Source organism: Pelodiscus sinensis, chromosome 1, assembly GCF_052426305.1.
Source record: "Pelodiscus sinensis isolate ZL-2025 chromosome 1, ASM5242630v1, whole genome shotgun sequence".
Lineage (NCBI taxonomy): Eukaryota > Metazoa > Chordata > Testudines > Trionychidae > Pelodiscus > Pelodiscus sinensis.
In genome coordinates, this window is record NC_143052.1 from 87,447,559 (window position 1) to 87,465,567 (window position 18,009).

At 46.2% G+C, this 18,009-nt stretch overlaps 1 protein-coding gene across 4 annotated transcripts in view; it reads left to right on the plus strand.

The window, feature by feature from the left end:
* LOC102453261 (solute carrier family 23 member 1-like) overlaps nucleotides 1-17,608 on the plus strand; it is a 34,840-nt gene extending 17,232 nt beyond the window's left edge. For 2 of the 4 annotated variants that reach the window (XM_089780556.1, XM_075934395.2), the window contains 7 exons: nucleotides 2,503-2,623; nucleotides 6,429-6,585; nucleotides 6,842-7,095; nucleotides 11,635-11,799; nucleotides 14,017-14,125; nucleotides 14,379-14,474; nucleotides 15,363-17,606. In XM_089780556.1, coding sequence (XP_089636682.1) covers nucleotides 2,503-2,623; nucleotides 6,429-6,585; nucleotides 6,842-7,095; nucleotides 11,635-11,799; nucleotides 14,017-14,125; nucleotides 14,379-14,474; nucleotides 15,363-15,628 — 1,168 coding nt within the window. In that variant the 3' untranslated portion in view covers nucleotides 15,629-17,606. Of the gene's footprint in view, nucleotides 1-2,502; nucleotides 2,624-6,428; nucleotides 6,586-6,841; nucleotides 7,096-11,634; nucleotides 11,800-12,623; nucleotides 12,797-14,016; nucleotides 14,126-14,378; nucleotides 14,475-15,362 lie in introns of all 4 variants that reach the window. The other 2 variants (XM_075934407.2, XM_075934397.2) reach the window with 2 other exon arrangements.
* The last annotated feature ends 401 nt before the right edge of the window (nucleotides 17,609-18,009 follow it).

An 18,009-nucleotide genomic window follows, 5' to 3' on the forward strand; every position in this document is an offset into this window, starting at 1 on the left:
TATAAAAGCTGTTACTCACCATTCCTATTGCCCTTCTCTCTCCTTTTTCCAATTCGAATATAATATATATAAGTGAGTATATATATAATACAGTAGCATTATGATATGTTTGGTCTTATTATCTAACCCTTTCCTAATGTTTCCTAACACTCTGTTAACTTTTTTGGCTGCTGATGTACATTAAGCGTTGTGCTTTCCAGTGTGCATTTCTTTGCATTTAATATTGAATTTCATCTGCCAATTTGTAACCCAGTCACCCAATTTTCTGAAATCCCTTTGTAACTCTTTGTACTCAGCTTTGAACTTAACTATCTTGAGCAGTTTTGAATCATCTGCGAACTTGATTCTGCAGTTTTTAATAATCTGCAACCTCCCTGTTGACTACCTTTTCCAGATCATTTATGAATATGTGAAACAATACTGGTTCTATACAGAACCCTGGAGGACCCCACAATTTACCTTTCCCCACTGTGAAAACTAACCATTTATTCCTACCCTTTGTTTCCTGTTTTTAACTAGTTACTGATCAAAAAAGGATCTTCCTTCTTATCCCATGATTTCCTACTTTGCTTTTGCCCCTTTGGTTTGGGAACTTGTCATTTTCTGAAAAGTTCAAGTACACTGTTTCCATGGGATCACCATTATCCACACACATACTTATTGACACCTTCACAGAATTCTAGTAGACTAATGAGGCATGATTTCCCTTTACAAAGATTGTGCTGAGACTTCCCCAACAAATTATGTTCATCCATGTGTCTGATAATTCTGTTCTTTACTATAGTTTCAACTAGTTTGCCTAGTACGGAAGTTACTTACCAGGCTATAATTGCCAGGGCTGCCTCTGGAACTCTATTTTTTTTTAAATCAGCATGTCCTTGGCTACCCTCCAGTTACAGTGACTGATTTAAACAATGTATTTACACACCACAGCTAGGAGTTCTGTATTTGAGTTCCATCAGAACTTTTGGATGAATGTAATCCAGCCCTGGTGACTTATTGCTATTTCATTTATCAATTTTAGTCCAAAACCTCCTATTTTGACACCTCAGTCTGAGACAGGTCCTCAGATTTGTCACCTAAAAGGAATGGCTTAAGGATGAGACTTTTCTTCACATCCTCTGCAATGAAGACTGATGCAAAGAATTCATATAGCTTCTTTACAACAGTTTTGTTTTGTTTGCATGCTCATTTAACAACTCTATTGTCCAGTAACCCCATTGATTATTTGGCAGGCTTCCTGCTTCTAATGTACTTAAAAGTTTTTGTTGTTAGTTTTTGTCTTTTGCTAGTTGCTCTTCAACTTATTGTTTTGCCTCATTATACTTTTTATTAGATTCGCCACAGTTTTTGCACCTTTCTGTTTTCCTCACTAGGATTTCACTTCCCATTCTAAATAATGTCTTTTAATCTTTAAATGCCTTTTTTACTCTGTTTAGACATGGCACTTCATAGTGCTCTTACTAATTTTTTATTTGATTTAGCATGAGTCTCTATTACAGTGGGTTTAATTAGTTTTCATGCAGCTTGCAGCCATTTCATTCATGACTGCTCTTTCCAAGTTCTTTTTAAATAGCTTCCTCATTTTTGTGTAGCTCCTGTTTTTTGAAGTTAAAAGCTATTGTGCTAAGTATCTTTGGTATTTCAACACATGCACAAGGATCATATAATTAGAGACTCTCATAATGTATATGAACAAGGGAGCTGAGTTAAAGTAACCTTAATTTTAGCATTTCCTGACTTCTGACTGTTTGATGTTACAACCTTAATAATGCTCTTTCCATGTAGTTTGTCTGTGTGTGTGTGCTATATTGTGAGCCTGTTAGAGGATGCGTACATTGAAGATATCACACAAAAATGGCAATTTTTTTATTATTGATGTGGCATTTCAAAAATCAAATGCATTTTCTCTCTCTCTCTCTCTCTCTCTCTGAGAGAGATAAGGATGACTAGTTTGGCTGGGTTTTGAGGCAAAAAAAAATCTAATTTAAAAATCCCTCAACAAAACTATATTTAAACTATAATGGGAGGCTTGTTTTAACCTCAATTTTGGTAGTAACAGGTATTCCATGACACTAGTAGTATATCTACACTAGGCCTGGAAGGTGCAAATTACGTCTCAAGGTGCCCTACACATGCCAAAAAAAGAAGTGTAGCCAGGGTTACGGTAGTGGGAGAGGCCGGCCACCTCCCATACAATTCTGTCTTAGACCCTACGCATGTATTCAGACAGCTAGCCCCTCCCACTACTCACACCACTGTAGCGCTACACGTTCATTTTTAGTGCACTAGCTCAGTTGGTTCTGTGTCTCCTTGAACTGGGATTTACTCTTTCCAGCTCCAGGGAAGACATACACTTCGGGTCTTATTGTCGGAAGTGCTTTGAAATCAGATGGGGCTGAAGATGTTCAGAATTTCTGACAGTCGGGTCCTCCAAATGTGATAAAGCTAACAAGGCAGTTGTTCTTTTGCCCAGTTTCTTTCTTTTTTGTCTCATTCCAGGGCCATTTTCTTCATAGTTCTGTTCTCTCAGTACCTGAAAAATGTACCTGTGCCACTTCCATCTTACCAAGGATCCAGGAAGTGCCATTTCTCTAAGGTGTACCTCTTCCAGATCTTTCCAGTGAGTTAACCCCCCCCCCCCTTAGGTGACCACATGTCCACTTTTACTAGAACTAGACTTAGTCATGTTGGCTGCATCTAGACTGGCATGATTTTGCGCAAAAGCAGTTGCTTTTGTGCAAAATCTTGCTGCCTGTCTACACTGGCCGCGAGTATTTGCGCAAGAACACTGACTTTGTAATGTACAAAATCAGTGGTTCTTGCGCAAATATTCTGATGCTCCCACTCAGGGATAAGCCCTCTCGCGCAAGAATTCTTGCGCAAGAGGGCCAGTGTAGACAGCAGCGTTAATTTGTTGCGCAAGAAAGCCTGATGGCTAAAATGGCCATCGGAGCTTTCTTGCGCAAGAGAGCGTCTACACTGGCACGGATGCTTTTGCGCAAAAGCAAATCTTTTGTGCAAAGGCACATGCCAGTATAGACGCTCTCTTGCACAAATACTTTTAACGGAAAAACTTTTCCGTTAAAAGTATTTGCACAAAATCATGCCACTCTAGATGCAGCTGTTCTGTTTATGTAACCATCATTGGGCAGATTTGAACCTGGGACCTCTGAAGCAGAGTATAGGAGCCTCTACCCTCTGAGCTAAAAGCCAGTTGGTGCCCAGGCCATGCTGTACAGGTCTCTTGATCTTAACTGTTACTGTGGTCTAGGTACCACTTGCATTGCTCAATAACCACACTAGGGGTGTGTCTAGACTACAGGCAGTCCCCGACTTACGCGGATCCGACATACGTCGGATCCGCACTTACGAACGGAGCTTTCTCGCCCCGGAAGTCGGGGCGAGAAAGCCCCGTTCGTAAGCTGCTCCGGTGCCCCTGGTCTGCTGGAGACCGTCTCCAGCAGACCAGGGGCACCGGGCGGGTTCCCGCGCTTCTGAGGCTTTGCCAGAGCAAAGCCTCGGAAGCGCGGGAACCGCTGCTGCTGCCACTTGGGTGCCGGTGCCTGTGGTCTGCTGGGGACCGTCCCCAGCAGACCACAGGCACCGGGACCCAAGCGGCAGCAGCGGGCGGGGCCCTGCGCTTCTGAGGCTTTGCCAGAGCAAAGCCTCAGAAGCGCGGGAACCCCCGCTGCTGCCGCATGAGACCCGGTGCCTGTGGTCTGCTGGGGACGGTCCCCAGCAGACCACAGGCACCCGGACTGAAGCCGCAGCCGCGGGGGGGTCCCGCGCCTCTGAGGCTTTGCTGGCAAAGCCTCAGAAGCGCAGGAACCCGCCCGCTGCTGCCGCTTGGGTCCCGGTGCCTGTGGTCTGCTGGGGATGGTCCCCAGCAGACCACAGGCACCCTGACTGAAGCCGCAGCCGCGGGGGGTCCCGCGCCTCAGAGGCTTTGCCAGAGCAAAGCCTCAGAGGCGCGGCACCCCGCTGCCGCTGCGGCTCTGCTCCCCGTGTCCCTGGTCTGCTGGGGGGAGGGGGCGCAGCTAGTGTGCTCCCCCCCCCCCAGCAGACCAGGCTTTTGTTTTGGACTCTGGGGCAGAGCAGCTGGGGCGCTGCCGATTGGTCCTGCAGCGCCCGTGGGCACTACTGGACCAACCCGGCAGCACCCCAGCTGCTCTGCCCCAGGTCCTGATTCAGCCGCTGCTGGTCAGTTTCAGCAGCGGCTGAATCAGGACGTCTGGGGCAGAGCAGATGGGGTGCTGCTGGGTTGGTCCAGTAGCACCCCAGCTGCTCTGCCCCAGGCGTCCCCAAGTCAGCTTCTGCTGAAACTGACCAGCGCTGACTACAGGAAGCCCCAGGCAGAGTTGCTCTGCCCCGGGCTTCCTGGAATCAGCTGCTGATCAGTTTCAGCAGCAGCTGACTTGGGGACGCCTGGGGTTCTTAAGTTGATTCTGTATGTAAGTCAGAACTGGCGGTCAGGTTCAGCAGTGTCTGAATCTGGACGCCAGTTCCGACTTACATACAGATTCAACTTAAGAACAAACCTACAGTCCCTATCTTGTACGTAACCCGGGGACTGCCTGTACATGGCTCCAGTCTAGACGCGGATTGGTCGACAAGGGATGCCTTTGTCGACCACTCCTGTAAACCTTGTTTCACGAGGCATAAGGGAGTGGTCGACAAAGGGTTCCCCTGTTGACCAATCCATGTCTAGACTGCCATGCTGTGCCGGATCAGCTGATTGTCAGCACAGTGCGGTGGCCATTTTTATTTTAATGAAGCAGGGATTATTTAAATCCCCGCTTCATTGACTATGTCGGGTAAACTAGTTTACATGGCTCCGTTGATGGAGCCATGTAGTCTAGACACGCCCTAGGTGTGTGGGTTACATATACACACTCAAATAATCCTACCTCCATTCATTTCCACTGGAGTCAGTGAGATGTTCCCCACTGAGGCTATGTCTAGACTGCAAGCCTCTTTCGAAAGAGGCTCTTTCGAAAGATACTTTCGAAAGAACCTCTTTCGAAAGAGAGCGTCTAGACTGCACGCGGAATTTCAAAAAAGCAAGCCGCTTTTTCGAAAGAAAGCACCTAGTGAGTCTGGATGCTCTCTTTCTAAAAAGCCTGTTTGCTTTCAAGAACGCCTTCTTTCGAAAGAGCACTTTCGAAAGAAGGCGTTCTTCCTCGTGGAATTAGGTTTACCACCGTCGAAAGAAAAGCCGCATTCTTTCGATTTAATTTCGAAAGAACGCGGCTGCAGTCTAGACGCAGGTGAAGTTTTTTCGAAAAAAGGCTACTTTTTTCGAAAAAAACCCTGAGTCTGGACACAGCCTGAGAGTAAGAGCTTCACAGTTTGGTTCCTACTATGTTTTGCATTCAGTTTAGTCTGTCAGAAACTCATTATTGTGGAAGAAATCCTCCAAAACACAAGTGGTTTTATCCTGGCTATTTAAGTATACACAGAAAAGGCCAACTTTGCAACCATGCATAGTGAAAATAAGTTCTTCCTACTGCTTGATTCAGGACATCTGGTCACCCCACTTAGGACACTGGCCCTTTCCAGTAACTGAACCTGGCAGTATGTACTACAAACCAAAGGCACGTCTATTTCTTCCTACAACAATAGCAGCAGGTCATTGCCATGACTGAGCTCACAATACTGATGTTCTTACCACCACTGAGTAATGCCGTAATGCACTGCAGTGTAGCTAAAGAGTCTGGACTCTATTCCAAAGTGATGATGGTAAGTAGGGCTATTAATTGCTTGTCAGTATTCACAGCTGCTTCCAACAAAACTTTCTGGATAACATGGAAAATCAGGTTATCTGGTGAAGTCGTTCTCAACCAGAGGTATACGTACCCCTTGTGGCATGGGAAGGTCTTCTAGGGAGGGCATCATCTCATCTAGATATTTGCCTAGTTTTACAACAGGCTACATAAAAAGCACTAGCTAACTCAATGCAAACTAAAATTTCATACAATGCCTTATTTATACGGCTCTATATACTATAAACTGAAATGTAAGTGCAATGTTTGTATTCCAGTTGATTTATTGTATAATTTTCTGATAAAAAGTAGGCAATGTGACAGTAATAGTGTGCTGTGATGCTTTTATATTTTTAGGTCTGATTCTGTAAGCAAGTAGTTTTTAAGTGCAGTGAAATATGAAGCCAAAAAAATACAAATCAGATTCCTGAAAGGGGTACAGTAGGCTGCAAAGATTATGAGCCACTGCTTCAGGAAAGCTTCTAAAGCAGACAGTATGTCTCCATTTTATTGAATGCACAAGCAAATGGAGGCACAAAAAAAGAGAATGCACTTTCAGAATGCAATGAGGGCTTTGTTTGTTTGTACTGCAGAAGGCAGCATACTTCCATAATGGAACTGAGGATGGGCATTAATCAGAATTCATTTTATGTGACTGTCTAGGTTCTTCTCGGCCTTGCCATTACTTGGCTGATATGCTTTGTACTCACTGTTACCAGTGCCTTTCCTTCGGACCCCGCAGTTTATGGCTATCCAGCTCGGACGGACATCAAAGGTGATGTTTTGTCCCAAGCACCTTGGTTCCGGTTCCCATATCCAGGTATAGTTGTAGGAATGTTTTGAAAATTATTTACTGTTCATACTCCCATTGTGGTTTTGTGTGTAGGATTTTTGCTTTTATGGGTCTAAAATGGTAGTGGAAAATGAGAAGATACTGAGGGACCCAAATGGTAAAGTTCAGGTGGGGCTGGCCTTCAAGCACGGGCCAATGCTTGGAAAAGTCACTAGTGATTTACTTAAATGGATTTTACAGCAAAACTAGCCCCAATGATCTGACTCTTGTTTTTAATTTGCAGGCCAATGGGGAATTCCGACAATCAGCTTGGCCGGGGTATTTGGCATCATAGCTGGAGTGATTTCCTCCATGGTGGAGTCAGTAGGCGATTACTTTGCCTGTGCCCGATTGTCTGGTGCCCCGCCCCCGCCAAAGCATGCTATCAACCGTGGAATTGGAGTTGAGGGAATTGGCTGCCTTCTGGCTGGGGCATGGGGAACAGGGAATGGCACTACCTCTTACAGCGAGAATGTTGGAGCACTGGGAATCACCCGGGTAAGGTTTACTGCACTGCCACCAGCCCACAGCAATGGATTACTGAGCTAGGTCCCTGCCCACTATGGAAAAGAGCAATAGTTTTTAAAGACTGGCTATACTTGTGAGCTGTGTCTAGACTGGCCAGTTTTTCCGGAAAATCAGCTGCTTTTCCAGAAAAACTTGCCAGCTGTCTACACTGGCCGCTTGAATTTCCGCAAAAGCACTGACTTCCTACTGTCTGAAATCAGTGCTTCTTGCGGAAATACTATTCTGCTCCCGTTCAAGCAAAAATCCCTTTTGCGCAAAAGGGCCAGTGTAGACAGCTCAGATTTGTTTTCTGCAAAAAAGCCCCGATCGTGAAAATGGCGATCGGGGCTTTTTTGCGGAAAAACGCGTCTAGATTGGCCACGGACGCTTTTCCACAAAAAGTGCTTTTGCGGAAAAGCGTCCGTGTCAATCTAGACGCTCTGTTCCGAAAATGTTTTTAACGGAAAACTTTTCCATTAAAAGCATTTCCGGAAAATCATGCCAGTCTAGACGCAGCCGTGGGGTTTTTATAAATATACTAGAAGACTTACCCGACATTGCCCAGGTCCTTCAGGGCATGGGGCTGGCGATGTGGGGGGTGCGGGAGTCAGGGCAGGGCCTTGGGGCATTTCCCCCCTCCCCCTCGTTCAGCAGGGTCTTTCCCCTACCCATCCAGCAGGGCTTTCTCCCTCCCCGCCTAGCACTGCGTCCAAGCGTTGGGGGGAGCTGGGGGGTAGGGCAGGGGGCTACTTACCTGGTCTGGTGGCAGGCAAGATAGTGAACCTCAGCCCCAGCTGCTCATTCTCTTGGTCGTGCAGCTGCCCCCAAGTGGTCACTTTGAAGTATAGCTCTCCCCTGCATACACTGCCCCCCAGTGGTGTCTCTGCATATTACACTCCTCCAAGCAGCCTCTCCCTTTCCATATTATGGAAAATAGTCCCATTCCAGGGACTTTCCATTTTCCTAGTACAACCAAACCCTGACCGTGCTTTAAATTAGGCTAAGAGGAAGCTGTATAACAAAATGTGGTGACCCTAGCTCTTATCATTTAGGAGGAATTCTTGAACAAATGGACTCACAGACAAACAGACAGATGCACATTTCTAAAATATATAGATAGATTACACACTCTTACCATATGTCATATTGCTGGGTCTATGAAGTGATCACAGTCCACCTCAAAAGTACGTGTCCTCATCACAAAAAAAATTACCACATTGGTTTCTAGTTGGCTCGTAGGGAGACCCAGGATCAAATGGGCCATGTGACCTGAACTGTCATTCCATTTCTATGGGGAGGGGTTGCTCCAGTGTGGGGAAGGCATGTTGTTAGGGTGGCACGTGAGACACATTCATGGTGATTATTTGCTCTGCAGCTCTTCTGGAGATAAAGAGAGCCCTTCACTCTGGGACCTTCCCTGAGAGCCAACTTCCACAAAATATTGAGAAAAAATGAAAAAAAGAAATATATAGTCTTTAAAAACTGCTCATGTTTTATGATACTTGGAACTAAGCAATGGCAGGGATACTAAAGTGGCACACTTTTTGGTAACTACAAAAGTCAAGCCATAAGGTTAAGCAATTTTAATAGTTTTAATCATTATACAGTTAAACTATTTTCTGAATTATTATATTGCAATTCTTGTAGAGCCGTGGTCACCAACCGGTCGATTGCGATCGACCAGTCGATCGCGAGGCCTCGACCAGTCAATCGCGAGGTGTTCGGGCTCCCCCACCCCCCATTTTCCCCCCAACTCTGAGAAGCCCCACTACCTACCCCCAGCGCAGTGCTGGCTTCCCGCGGGGTGGACGGAAGTCCTGCCTGCATCTTCGCGCCACTTCTGGGGGTTCTGAAAGTGCACTAGCTGCTCCCCTCCCACAGCTCTGTGGCATGCCAGGCGCGCTGTGGTAGGGGGCATCAGCCCTGGAGGAGGAGCTCGGCGGCTTCCCTGTGCCACAGGAGGGGTGAGTCGAGAGCAGGGGTTTCCCTGCGTTGCGGGAGTGGGGGTCAGCCCTGGGGTTTGGCTCTGGGGCAGGTGCACGCGGCGGTTTGGCTGCATTGCGGGAGGGAGGTTTGGCCCTGGGGCAGGCGCGCTTGGGGGTTTGGCTGTGCCGCGGGAGGGGGGGGTCGGCCCCGGAGGAGGCACGCGCCAGCTTCACTCAGGGAGGGGGGAGAATCCTGGGAGGAGGCGGGTGTAGGGGACTCCCTGCCCCCACTGGCCCCCTGTTCCCTCTCCCCACTCCCCAGCCTCAGAAACCTGTCCCCACTGGCACCCTATCCCCTGCCCTCCTGGCACCCTGTTCCCTCTCCCCTGTAGCCAGCTGCAGAACTCTGTCCCCACTGGGACCCTGTCCCCTGCCGAAGCACCCACTAGCACCCTTCCCCCAACTGACTATTCTGTGGGTCAGTGACCCATGACTCAAAACAGGTTCCCTGCCCTTCTCAGAAGTAAAGACAATGCAGAAACTTTTTGTGATTAAAATAGTATTTTATTTAAAAATGAAGCCTGGTCAACAAACCTCCAATTGGGGCCAAGCCCCCATCTGGCCACAGCATCATAACAGAGTTTCCCAGACCAGTGGAGGTCAATGAAGGCCTTTCTGTTGTTGGCTTCTGGGCTCCATTCCTGCATAGTGTCCAGTCCCTGTGCCTCTGGGATCCCCTCCCAGCCACCAGACTCTCAGCCACTGACTTGCCTCCACTTCTGGATGCCAGCACCTCTGCTTGCCAGGCTCTCAGCCAGCTCCCCTGCTGGACTCAGGGCTCCCACCAGGGCTCTCTGGTCCAGCAACATTCATGGGCCTACTGCCACAATTTTTCCCTTGGAGCATCCATGGGGTCCCGAGGATGCTGGACCATGGATGTAGCTGAGAGAGTTCCACACTAGAGAGTTTCAACCTGTATTAGTTTCCTGCAGTATTGAACATCTTTGATCTTAAGGCTACAGACCTAGGTAAACACAGACAAATACATTTAGCATCTACCCTTGGGTTCTTATCAATAGAAAGTGAATAAGCTGGGGCTCGCTAGCCTGACATTTCTTGGATACCCATACGTAGATGGATTATCATGATTACAGTTGTAATGCCTCCTGTTAAGTTGTAATCGGTAATACACAGGTAGGCATGGATGATCTATCAGTGTTAAATCTAGTATAAATAATTATTTTGGTCTTTACTAAGACAGATTTGTTAAATGGAAAGAACACTGAGACCTTACACCCAGGGGACAGAAAAAGCAGATGTAAAAACTAACAGACACATATGGATTGCTTTATTTTGGAACACAGTGCCACTGCCTCCTCAGAGCTGATTCACTAATATCTCACAAGCCAAGAGATGTTTAAAAAGAAACAGTAATAGCTTATGAAATTGGTTTTGCTGAAACAAAACCCCTTGTCTGAAAGATGAAATGTTTCACATATTACCAAGGGAGGATTAAAATAATTAATTTAATTTTAAAATGTCAACAAGAATTATACAATTCATCTTCCTAAAACATGAACATTGCATCCCTTAGTGGGGTTCTTTAACATGCAGCAATATACTGCATTTTCCCATGCAGGAACATACTGCTTTTAATTGAAGGTCCAAAACAAGTGTTTTGGTTGTCTTTCCCCCTTAATTTACATCGCTGTTAACTTCTCCTGAACAACTTAAAAGCTTGTTCCGCAGTTTGTTTCTTTTTTATTCGGATACTTTGCAAGATTTGTGTGAAAGGAGAAGTTCTTATGCTTGATCCTTGTGTTTGGTGCATTGCCTGACTAAAAAAGTTCCCTTGTTTGATCCTGTGAAAAGTAAGAGAAATCTTGCTGCTTCACTTCATATACCTGAGTTATGATGTGTAAAGGCAAACTAAAGTGCCTAGCCAGTTATTTTTTAACAAATGCTCGATCTGTCATTGAAAGAGATAGATCGAAACAGAGTCTCTCCAGCTTCCAAACATGACTGTGAAAAGGCTTGATCCTAGTCTGGAAATCAGTGCAAACTTGGTCGTCAACTTCAATGTGAGGAGAGTTGGCCACCGAGTTTGGAAGGAAGTCTTAAGCAATGCTCTGAGTTTGTGTGACACTAAACTCAGAATAATCAAATAAACAGTCACTCATAATTTCCAGCTGTCTTCAGGAGTTTTTAGAATGGTGTCATAGCAAAGCCCTTAGCAGAAGTAATTAATACTGTAGCTAATTAATACACATTTTGTGCACAGTAATGGTTCATTAATATTACATGATAAATTGGCTGACAATGGTAAGGTATTTCCAGAGGAAAGGATTTCATGCAATAAGATAAATCTACAATTGTCTTCAACCAGGTGAGGTGTTGATTATACAGTTGGTTATTCATCAACCAGTCCCCGTGAGGTTATGTCAGTAAAGAGCTCTCAAGCTGCTTGGTCTGAGTCTAGAATTTAACATGGTATGGAACAATCTAGTAAATCTGGATACCACCAGACCTTGCAATATTTACAGCCTTCCATCCTCCAATTCTGCGTACTCTGTACAGTGATCTTGTCCTGTCCCTTTTGACACAGGTAGGGAGTCGAACAGTGATCGTTGCTGGTGGCTGCGTGTTGCTTGTAATAGGCATGTTTGGGAAGATCGGTGCTGTGTTCGCCAGCATACCCACACCCCTGATTGGAGGATTGCTCCTTGTGATGTTTGGAATCATCACTGCTGTAGGGGTTTCCAATTTGCAGGTAATGGGCTCCTTAGATATAAGGATTTAATTTACTAGACCAAATCCTCCACCACCGTAATTCACACTAAGTAGCAGTCATGTTGGCAATTTCCTCCGAGGCCAGTGAATGGACCAGACAGGCTCAGTTGCAGTGGGATCACCAGAAACTGAGTCCCCGGGTTACCAGTACAACTTATCGGATAACTAGCCTTGCCAGTGAATTCCAGCGGCAGCTAGTTGCGCCAGGCCAGAACAGCTCTGGTCATGGAGGGGCCGGCAGGCCAGGTGATGGGACCGAACAGCTTTACTGGGACTGGGTGGCAGGTCCTGAGTTAAAACAGTTAACTGTTTTAACATCTCTACTGGTTAACTTCTCGTGGGATTGCAGCATTGCTAGTAGGTCAATGACATCAGAGTTACAATGGGTTGGTCACATTACCTGGTGATCCCTACTGTCACCCGAGACAGTCTTTCCTGACTGGCTGATTTGATGCACATTGGTGCAGGTGGAAGCCCAGACTGTACCTGTCATTAAGTATTTATTTTCAGGGTAGCTCCATAAATTCCACTTGAACTGTATATTCTGATGTTAGCAAGGCTTTTGGTACAGTCCCACATGACATCCTCATAAACAAACTAGGGAAATACACTATGGATGAAACTAGTATAAAGTGGGTGCACCACCAATTGAAAGACCATACTTAAACAATAGCTATCAATGGTTGAATTGGGAGGATGTATCCAGTGGAGTCCCACAAGGGTCAGACCTGTGTCCGATATTAGTTAGTGCTTTCATTAATGACTTGGATAATGGCATGGTGATTGTGCTTATAAAACTTGCAGGTGACAATGGGGTGGCAAGCTCTTTGGTGGACAGGATTAGAATTCAAAACAGCCTAGACAAATTGGAGAATTGGTCTGAAATCAACAAGGTGAAATTAAATAAAGGCAAATGCAAAGTACTTCTCGTAGGAAAGAGAAATGAAATGGACAGCTACCAAATGAAGACTAACTGGGTAGGTGTTGGTCCTGCTGAGAACAATCGGGGATCACAATATATTACAACTATCCTATGAGTCAACAATGAGATGTAGTTGGTAAAAGGTCTAATAGTCTGCACAGCAGTAAGACTTGGGAGATAACTGTGCTGCCCTATTCAGCACAGGCAAGATCTTAGTTGGAGCACTGCATCCAGTTCTGAGTGCCACACTTTAGGAAAGATGTAGACCAACTGGAGAGAGTCTAGAGGAGAGCACCAAAAATGCTAAAAGATTTTTAAAACTTTACTTATTAAGAAGGGCTAAACTCCTCCCCCCCTCTCCAAACTCCTCCCCCCACAAAAACCGTGAACATCTTTAGTTTTGCGGAAGAAAGATTGAGGGGCCCTGATAACAGTCTTCAAATAAATTAAGGGTCATTATAAAGAGAATAGTTATGAACTGTTCTCCATGTCCACTGAAGGAAGGAGAAGTAATGGACTTAATCTGCTGCAAGAGACATTCAGGTTATGTGTTAGGAAAAACTTTCTAACTCTAGTTAGTTAAGGACTGGAATAGGTTACCAATGGATTGTAGAGAATACCATCACTGAAGGTTTTTAAGATGTTGTACAAATGCCTGTCAGAGATCTTCTAGGTTTACATGGTCCTGCCTTAGCACAGGGGGCTGCACTTGATGACTTTCCAAGGTCCCTTCTGGCTTTCTGATTCTGTACGAAGGAATGCCAGCTGATAATGTGGCTCTGTATACAGGAGATCCTTGTGATTTATGGAATTTCTGTTTGTGGTTCTGCATATTCATGGAAGTCTCCTGTCCCAGCCTGGAGAGGGTTGTGGAGACCGGGAGCCATGGGGAACTCACCACAGCTCCTGGCCCCCATGGTACATTCCCCATGGCTCTCAGCCCCAGCAGTGAGTTTGGGAACTGTGGGGAGCTTATTGTGGGGACCAGAAATCACAGCTTCCAGTATTTGCAAATTTTGCCATTTGCAGAGGTGCCAGGAAAGCATCCATCACGAATGGTGAGGGTTTCCTGTACCAGTGTATTTCTGCACATAGTTGTTAGTTTCAATTCTACTTTAAACAGCTGTTTCTGCAAAAGCTTATGAAATTTTGCCTCTAGAAACTGTCACTGCATATGTGTGAGTGGGTACAAGAATTCACCAGCAGGACCAGGCAGTTTATAGCTTTTCATTGTTTTGAGCGGTATGTATTAACATGTGTAATCTCTCTGTATAGTATGTGGACATGAACTCCTCAAGAAACCTGTTTATCTTTGGATTTTCTATATATGCGGGTCTGGCAATTCCCAGCTGGGTAACCAAAAATTCTCAAGTGCTAGAAACAGGTAAACATGAATATCCTCATTTATTGCAATCATCCTCCCAAGTATGAAATGGAAGTCTGCCAGATGAAGCTGTTTTCAATGGTAAAATAGAAAAATCTCATGCCCTGGTTTGGAAGACGAAGTGCAGCAATTTCTGTTGTTGAGCTGCATGTGTCTCCTTGGCAATCGTGTCACTTGTGGCCCATAGTCATTGGCTCTGTTTTTGGTCAAATGTGTCTTTGGGTCACTGTCAGAGGCTTTGTTTTTCTTTTAGGAATTCTCCAGCTAGACCAAGTGATCCGAGTGCTCCTCACTACCGGCATGTTTGTGGGTGGATTCCTGGCATTTGTCCTTGATAACACGATTCCAGGTATGGTCAGCTGTAACGGTTTAGTCCTCTACTCCCTAAAATCTCCAACCAGAGCTCCTGACCAGTAAACTCTGCTGGTTGGAGCAATGGGGGTGATAAGAGAGAGCTAGCAGAGACAGGGCCCCAATTGCCACTGGCATTTAAGTGCCGTGTCCTCTAAAACTATTTAGAGGTGGCCAAAGTGCCAACAGGCCCCTGGAATGTCGTGTGCACTCCCATGGAGATTGAGCTGGGGTGGTGTGATCATGGCTGCCATCTTGCTTCATGCACTTGAGAACTACAGAGTTAAAAGCATGAGCTGCTACAGCATGAGCTGAGTTAAGCTTCTACAGCCAGGAGGCCATAGCAACTCCTTGTCTCTGTGCACTGATGCAGAGGGGGAACCTGTAACATACACCTACTAGAGGTTTACATCGGGAATAGTGGGAGATATTAGGAACATACTTACTGTACACAAAGCCCTGGCAAAGCTCTGGAAAGGTAGGCTGTAGTCAAGTGTCTACAGATAGCAGAAAGGCTTCTGTTCTGAGCAATCTAAAGGGAGGAACTGGGATGGACGGGAGCAAATGTGCACTCGAGCTAGTTTTAAAAAGAATCATTTTAACTATAGTCAACATCCATGGAGTGTGATAGCTCCACATGGTAATCACTGGAGAACCCTGCTTACAATGCTGTTATATCAGGAAGAAAAGTATCTTCTAATCGTGTTCATTGATGTTTGCTGAGTGCTTTGAATGCTACAGAAGTGTATCTATCATGTGGCACTAAGAGACTATGCTGGGAGTAGTATGGTACCAGAACTGTGTGTCATTAGGTAACTGCACTGTATGTTTGCTTACGTCAGGGTTAATGGTTCCTCAGTAACTTTCCTCTCATTTCCTTTGGTAGGAAGCCAAGAAGAGCGAGGACTCTTAGCATGGAAAGAGACCAGCCAGGAGGAGTGTGATGAGGCACGTGTTTTGGAAGTCTACAATCTTCCATTTGGGATAGGCACCAAATTCTGCACTTTCTCTTGGGCTCAATATCTTCCAACTTGCCCCCAAAGGCTTTCTGGGACCAAGAGAAAGGAAGAACCAAAGAACCTCAAACAGGAAAACAGTTTCCAAATAAATTCAGAAAGAGAACCTGAGATAGACATTGATACAAGGATGTAAGTCCATGGTTAGGAGATGGACTCTCATTTGCAAAGCACATACCATAAAAACCATGTTTACAGACATCCTGATAGAGGAGTGCTTTTCCTAGCTCTGCCACTGACTCCTTGTGTGACCTTGAGCAAGTCACTTTAGGGGGGAGGGATAGCTCAGTGGTTTGAGCATTAGCCTGATTAAACCCAGGGTTGTAAGTTCAATCCTTGTGGAGGCCATTTAGGGATTTGGGGCAAAAATTCATCAGGGATGGTACTTCATCCTGCTGAGAAGGCTGACCTTTCAAGGTCCCTAGGAGATAGGCAATCTCCATTATATATTTTTTTTAACCTCATCTGCCTCCATTTATCCAGATGAAGCAACAACAAACTGATTGAGGGACAGCCTGGCCAGGAGCCATAAGCACTTATGAAGTCTTTTTGTTTTTTGTTTTCCTTCCCTTCTCGCTGTGAGCCATGACAGCTTTGATCAGAGTCTGAATAGCATATGCATGGCAGTTTTCTCTCTCCCATGACAGCTATTCTACCACCGTTAAGATTACTGGGAGCAACATGAAAAGGGCATATACTAACCAGGGTCCTAACCAGGATTGTCAGGTGTTAACTTGGGCTCCCTGGAGAAGGAGAGCTCTGTTCTGTGCTGTATCTGTGTATGGGGAAGAAACAAGAGAAGAAAGGAAATGGGAAAGAACATTCCTGTATGAAATGAAAGAAGGGAGAGAGGAACAGCAAAAAGCAGTTTGCTCCACTTATGTATGTTTGTGTGTGTGTGATTTAGAACAGTGTTTGCCAACAACAGTCTGTGAACCAGCACAGGTCTTGACATCTCCCTGACACAGTTTAGGAAGGTAGCAGGTTGGTCTCTGGTATCAGAAACGTTCTGAATCACTGCTCAGAGGAAGTTGGCCTTGGAATTGATCTGGCCAAAGAAAAGACATTTCAATTTTTGAGCAGTTTTGAAAAAATTGGGGCAGAAGGAGAGAATTGTTTTGGTTGAACCAAAACGGACAGTTTTCAAAATTTTGGGGGTGAACTGAGAAGTCAAGTGGATAAGTGGACCGTTTGGATGATACTAAAATGAAACCTTTCATTTTGACTTTTAGGCATTTTTACAAAAGCAAAAGAGTCATAAAATGGCCTGTGGAGGTCCTACTTCAGGGCTGGGCAAACTACGGCCTGTCAGCCACAGCTGACCTGTCGGATCTTTTCATCAGATGTGTAGTTGGGGACTTACCCTGCTCATAAAATCATAGAGGAGTGTAGTAAGTTGAGGGTCAGTAACATGGAGTCAGCAGGCCTAAGGCCTGTAACATGAAAACAGCAACGGGCCTGCAATCTAGTGAGCAAGACTTTGGTTCAGTAACTCAGATACTCATAACTGTGTAATTGTGTAAGTTAGGACACAGGGAGGCACAGAGAACAGACTGTAAGCCAAAAGGGAGTGACGGAATATCTTAAGGAATGTCCTGGTACAAAAACTCCCTAAACACGAATGCACATACTGACCTAGGTTCAGGACCAGGTCGGAATTGACAGCATGAAGGATAATAAGTAAGCCCCCCCCCTTCCGTAAGGTGAGGGGTGGTAACTAGGCAACAGAGGGTGGTAACCTGGTACGTAAAGAAATGATGTAAGTTGTTTGTATCTGTCTATAAAAGGACACCACAAAAGGTGCTCTCCGGCCAACCTTGGGGAGGGGGGCGCACTAGGTGCCTGAACGGCAGGTGTCATTGCCTAAACTTACAGAATGCACAGTAGCTTAACTTTGACTAACTGCTGTTCATATCTGATATATGGCAATAGGCCTGCCCGGTGTTGGTACCTTGTCAACGCGGGCCATAGTGCCCAGTGGTGTAACATTGTACTGATCTCTGTTACCAACTGGTAGAGCTTCGCATTTGACAATAAACCTGCTCGACAATAAACCTGCTCCGCAGCTTTGCCCCCCCCCCCGCCCCCCTGGTCTGCAGACCAGGAGGAGGGGGGGGCAAAGCAGAGTCAAGCCGCGGAGCACGCTGCCAGCTGACAGCCCAGACGCGTCTGGGCTGTCAGCTGACCGCGCGCTCCGCGGCTTGGCTCTGCTTGGCTCTGCTTTGCCCCCCCCCCCCCCCGTCCCCCTGGTCTGCAGACCAGGGGGACGGGGGTGGGGGGGCAAAGCAGAGCCAAGCCGCGGAGCGCCCGGCCAGCTGACAGCCCAGGCTCTGGGCTGTCAGCTGATCGCGCGCTCCGCGGCTTGGCTCTGCTTGGCTCTGCTTTGCCCCCCCCCCGTCCCCCTGGTCTGCAGACCAGGGGGACGGCGGGGGGGAGGCAAAGCAGAGCCAAGCAGAGCCAAGCCGTGGAGCGCGCGGTCAGCTGACAGCCCAGACACGTCTGGGCTGTCAGCTGGCA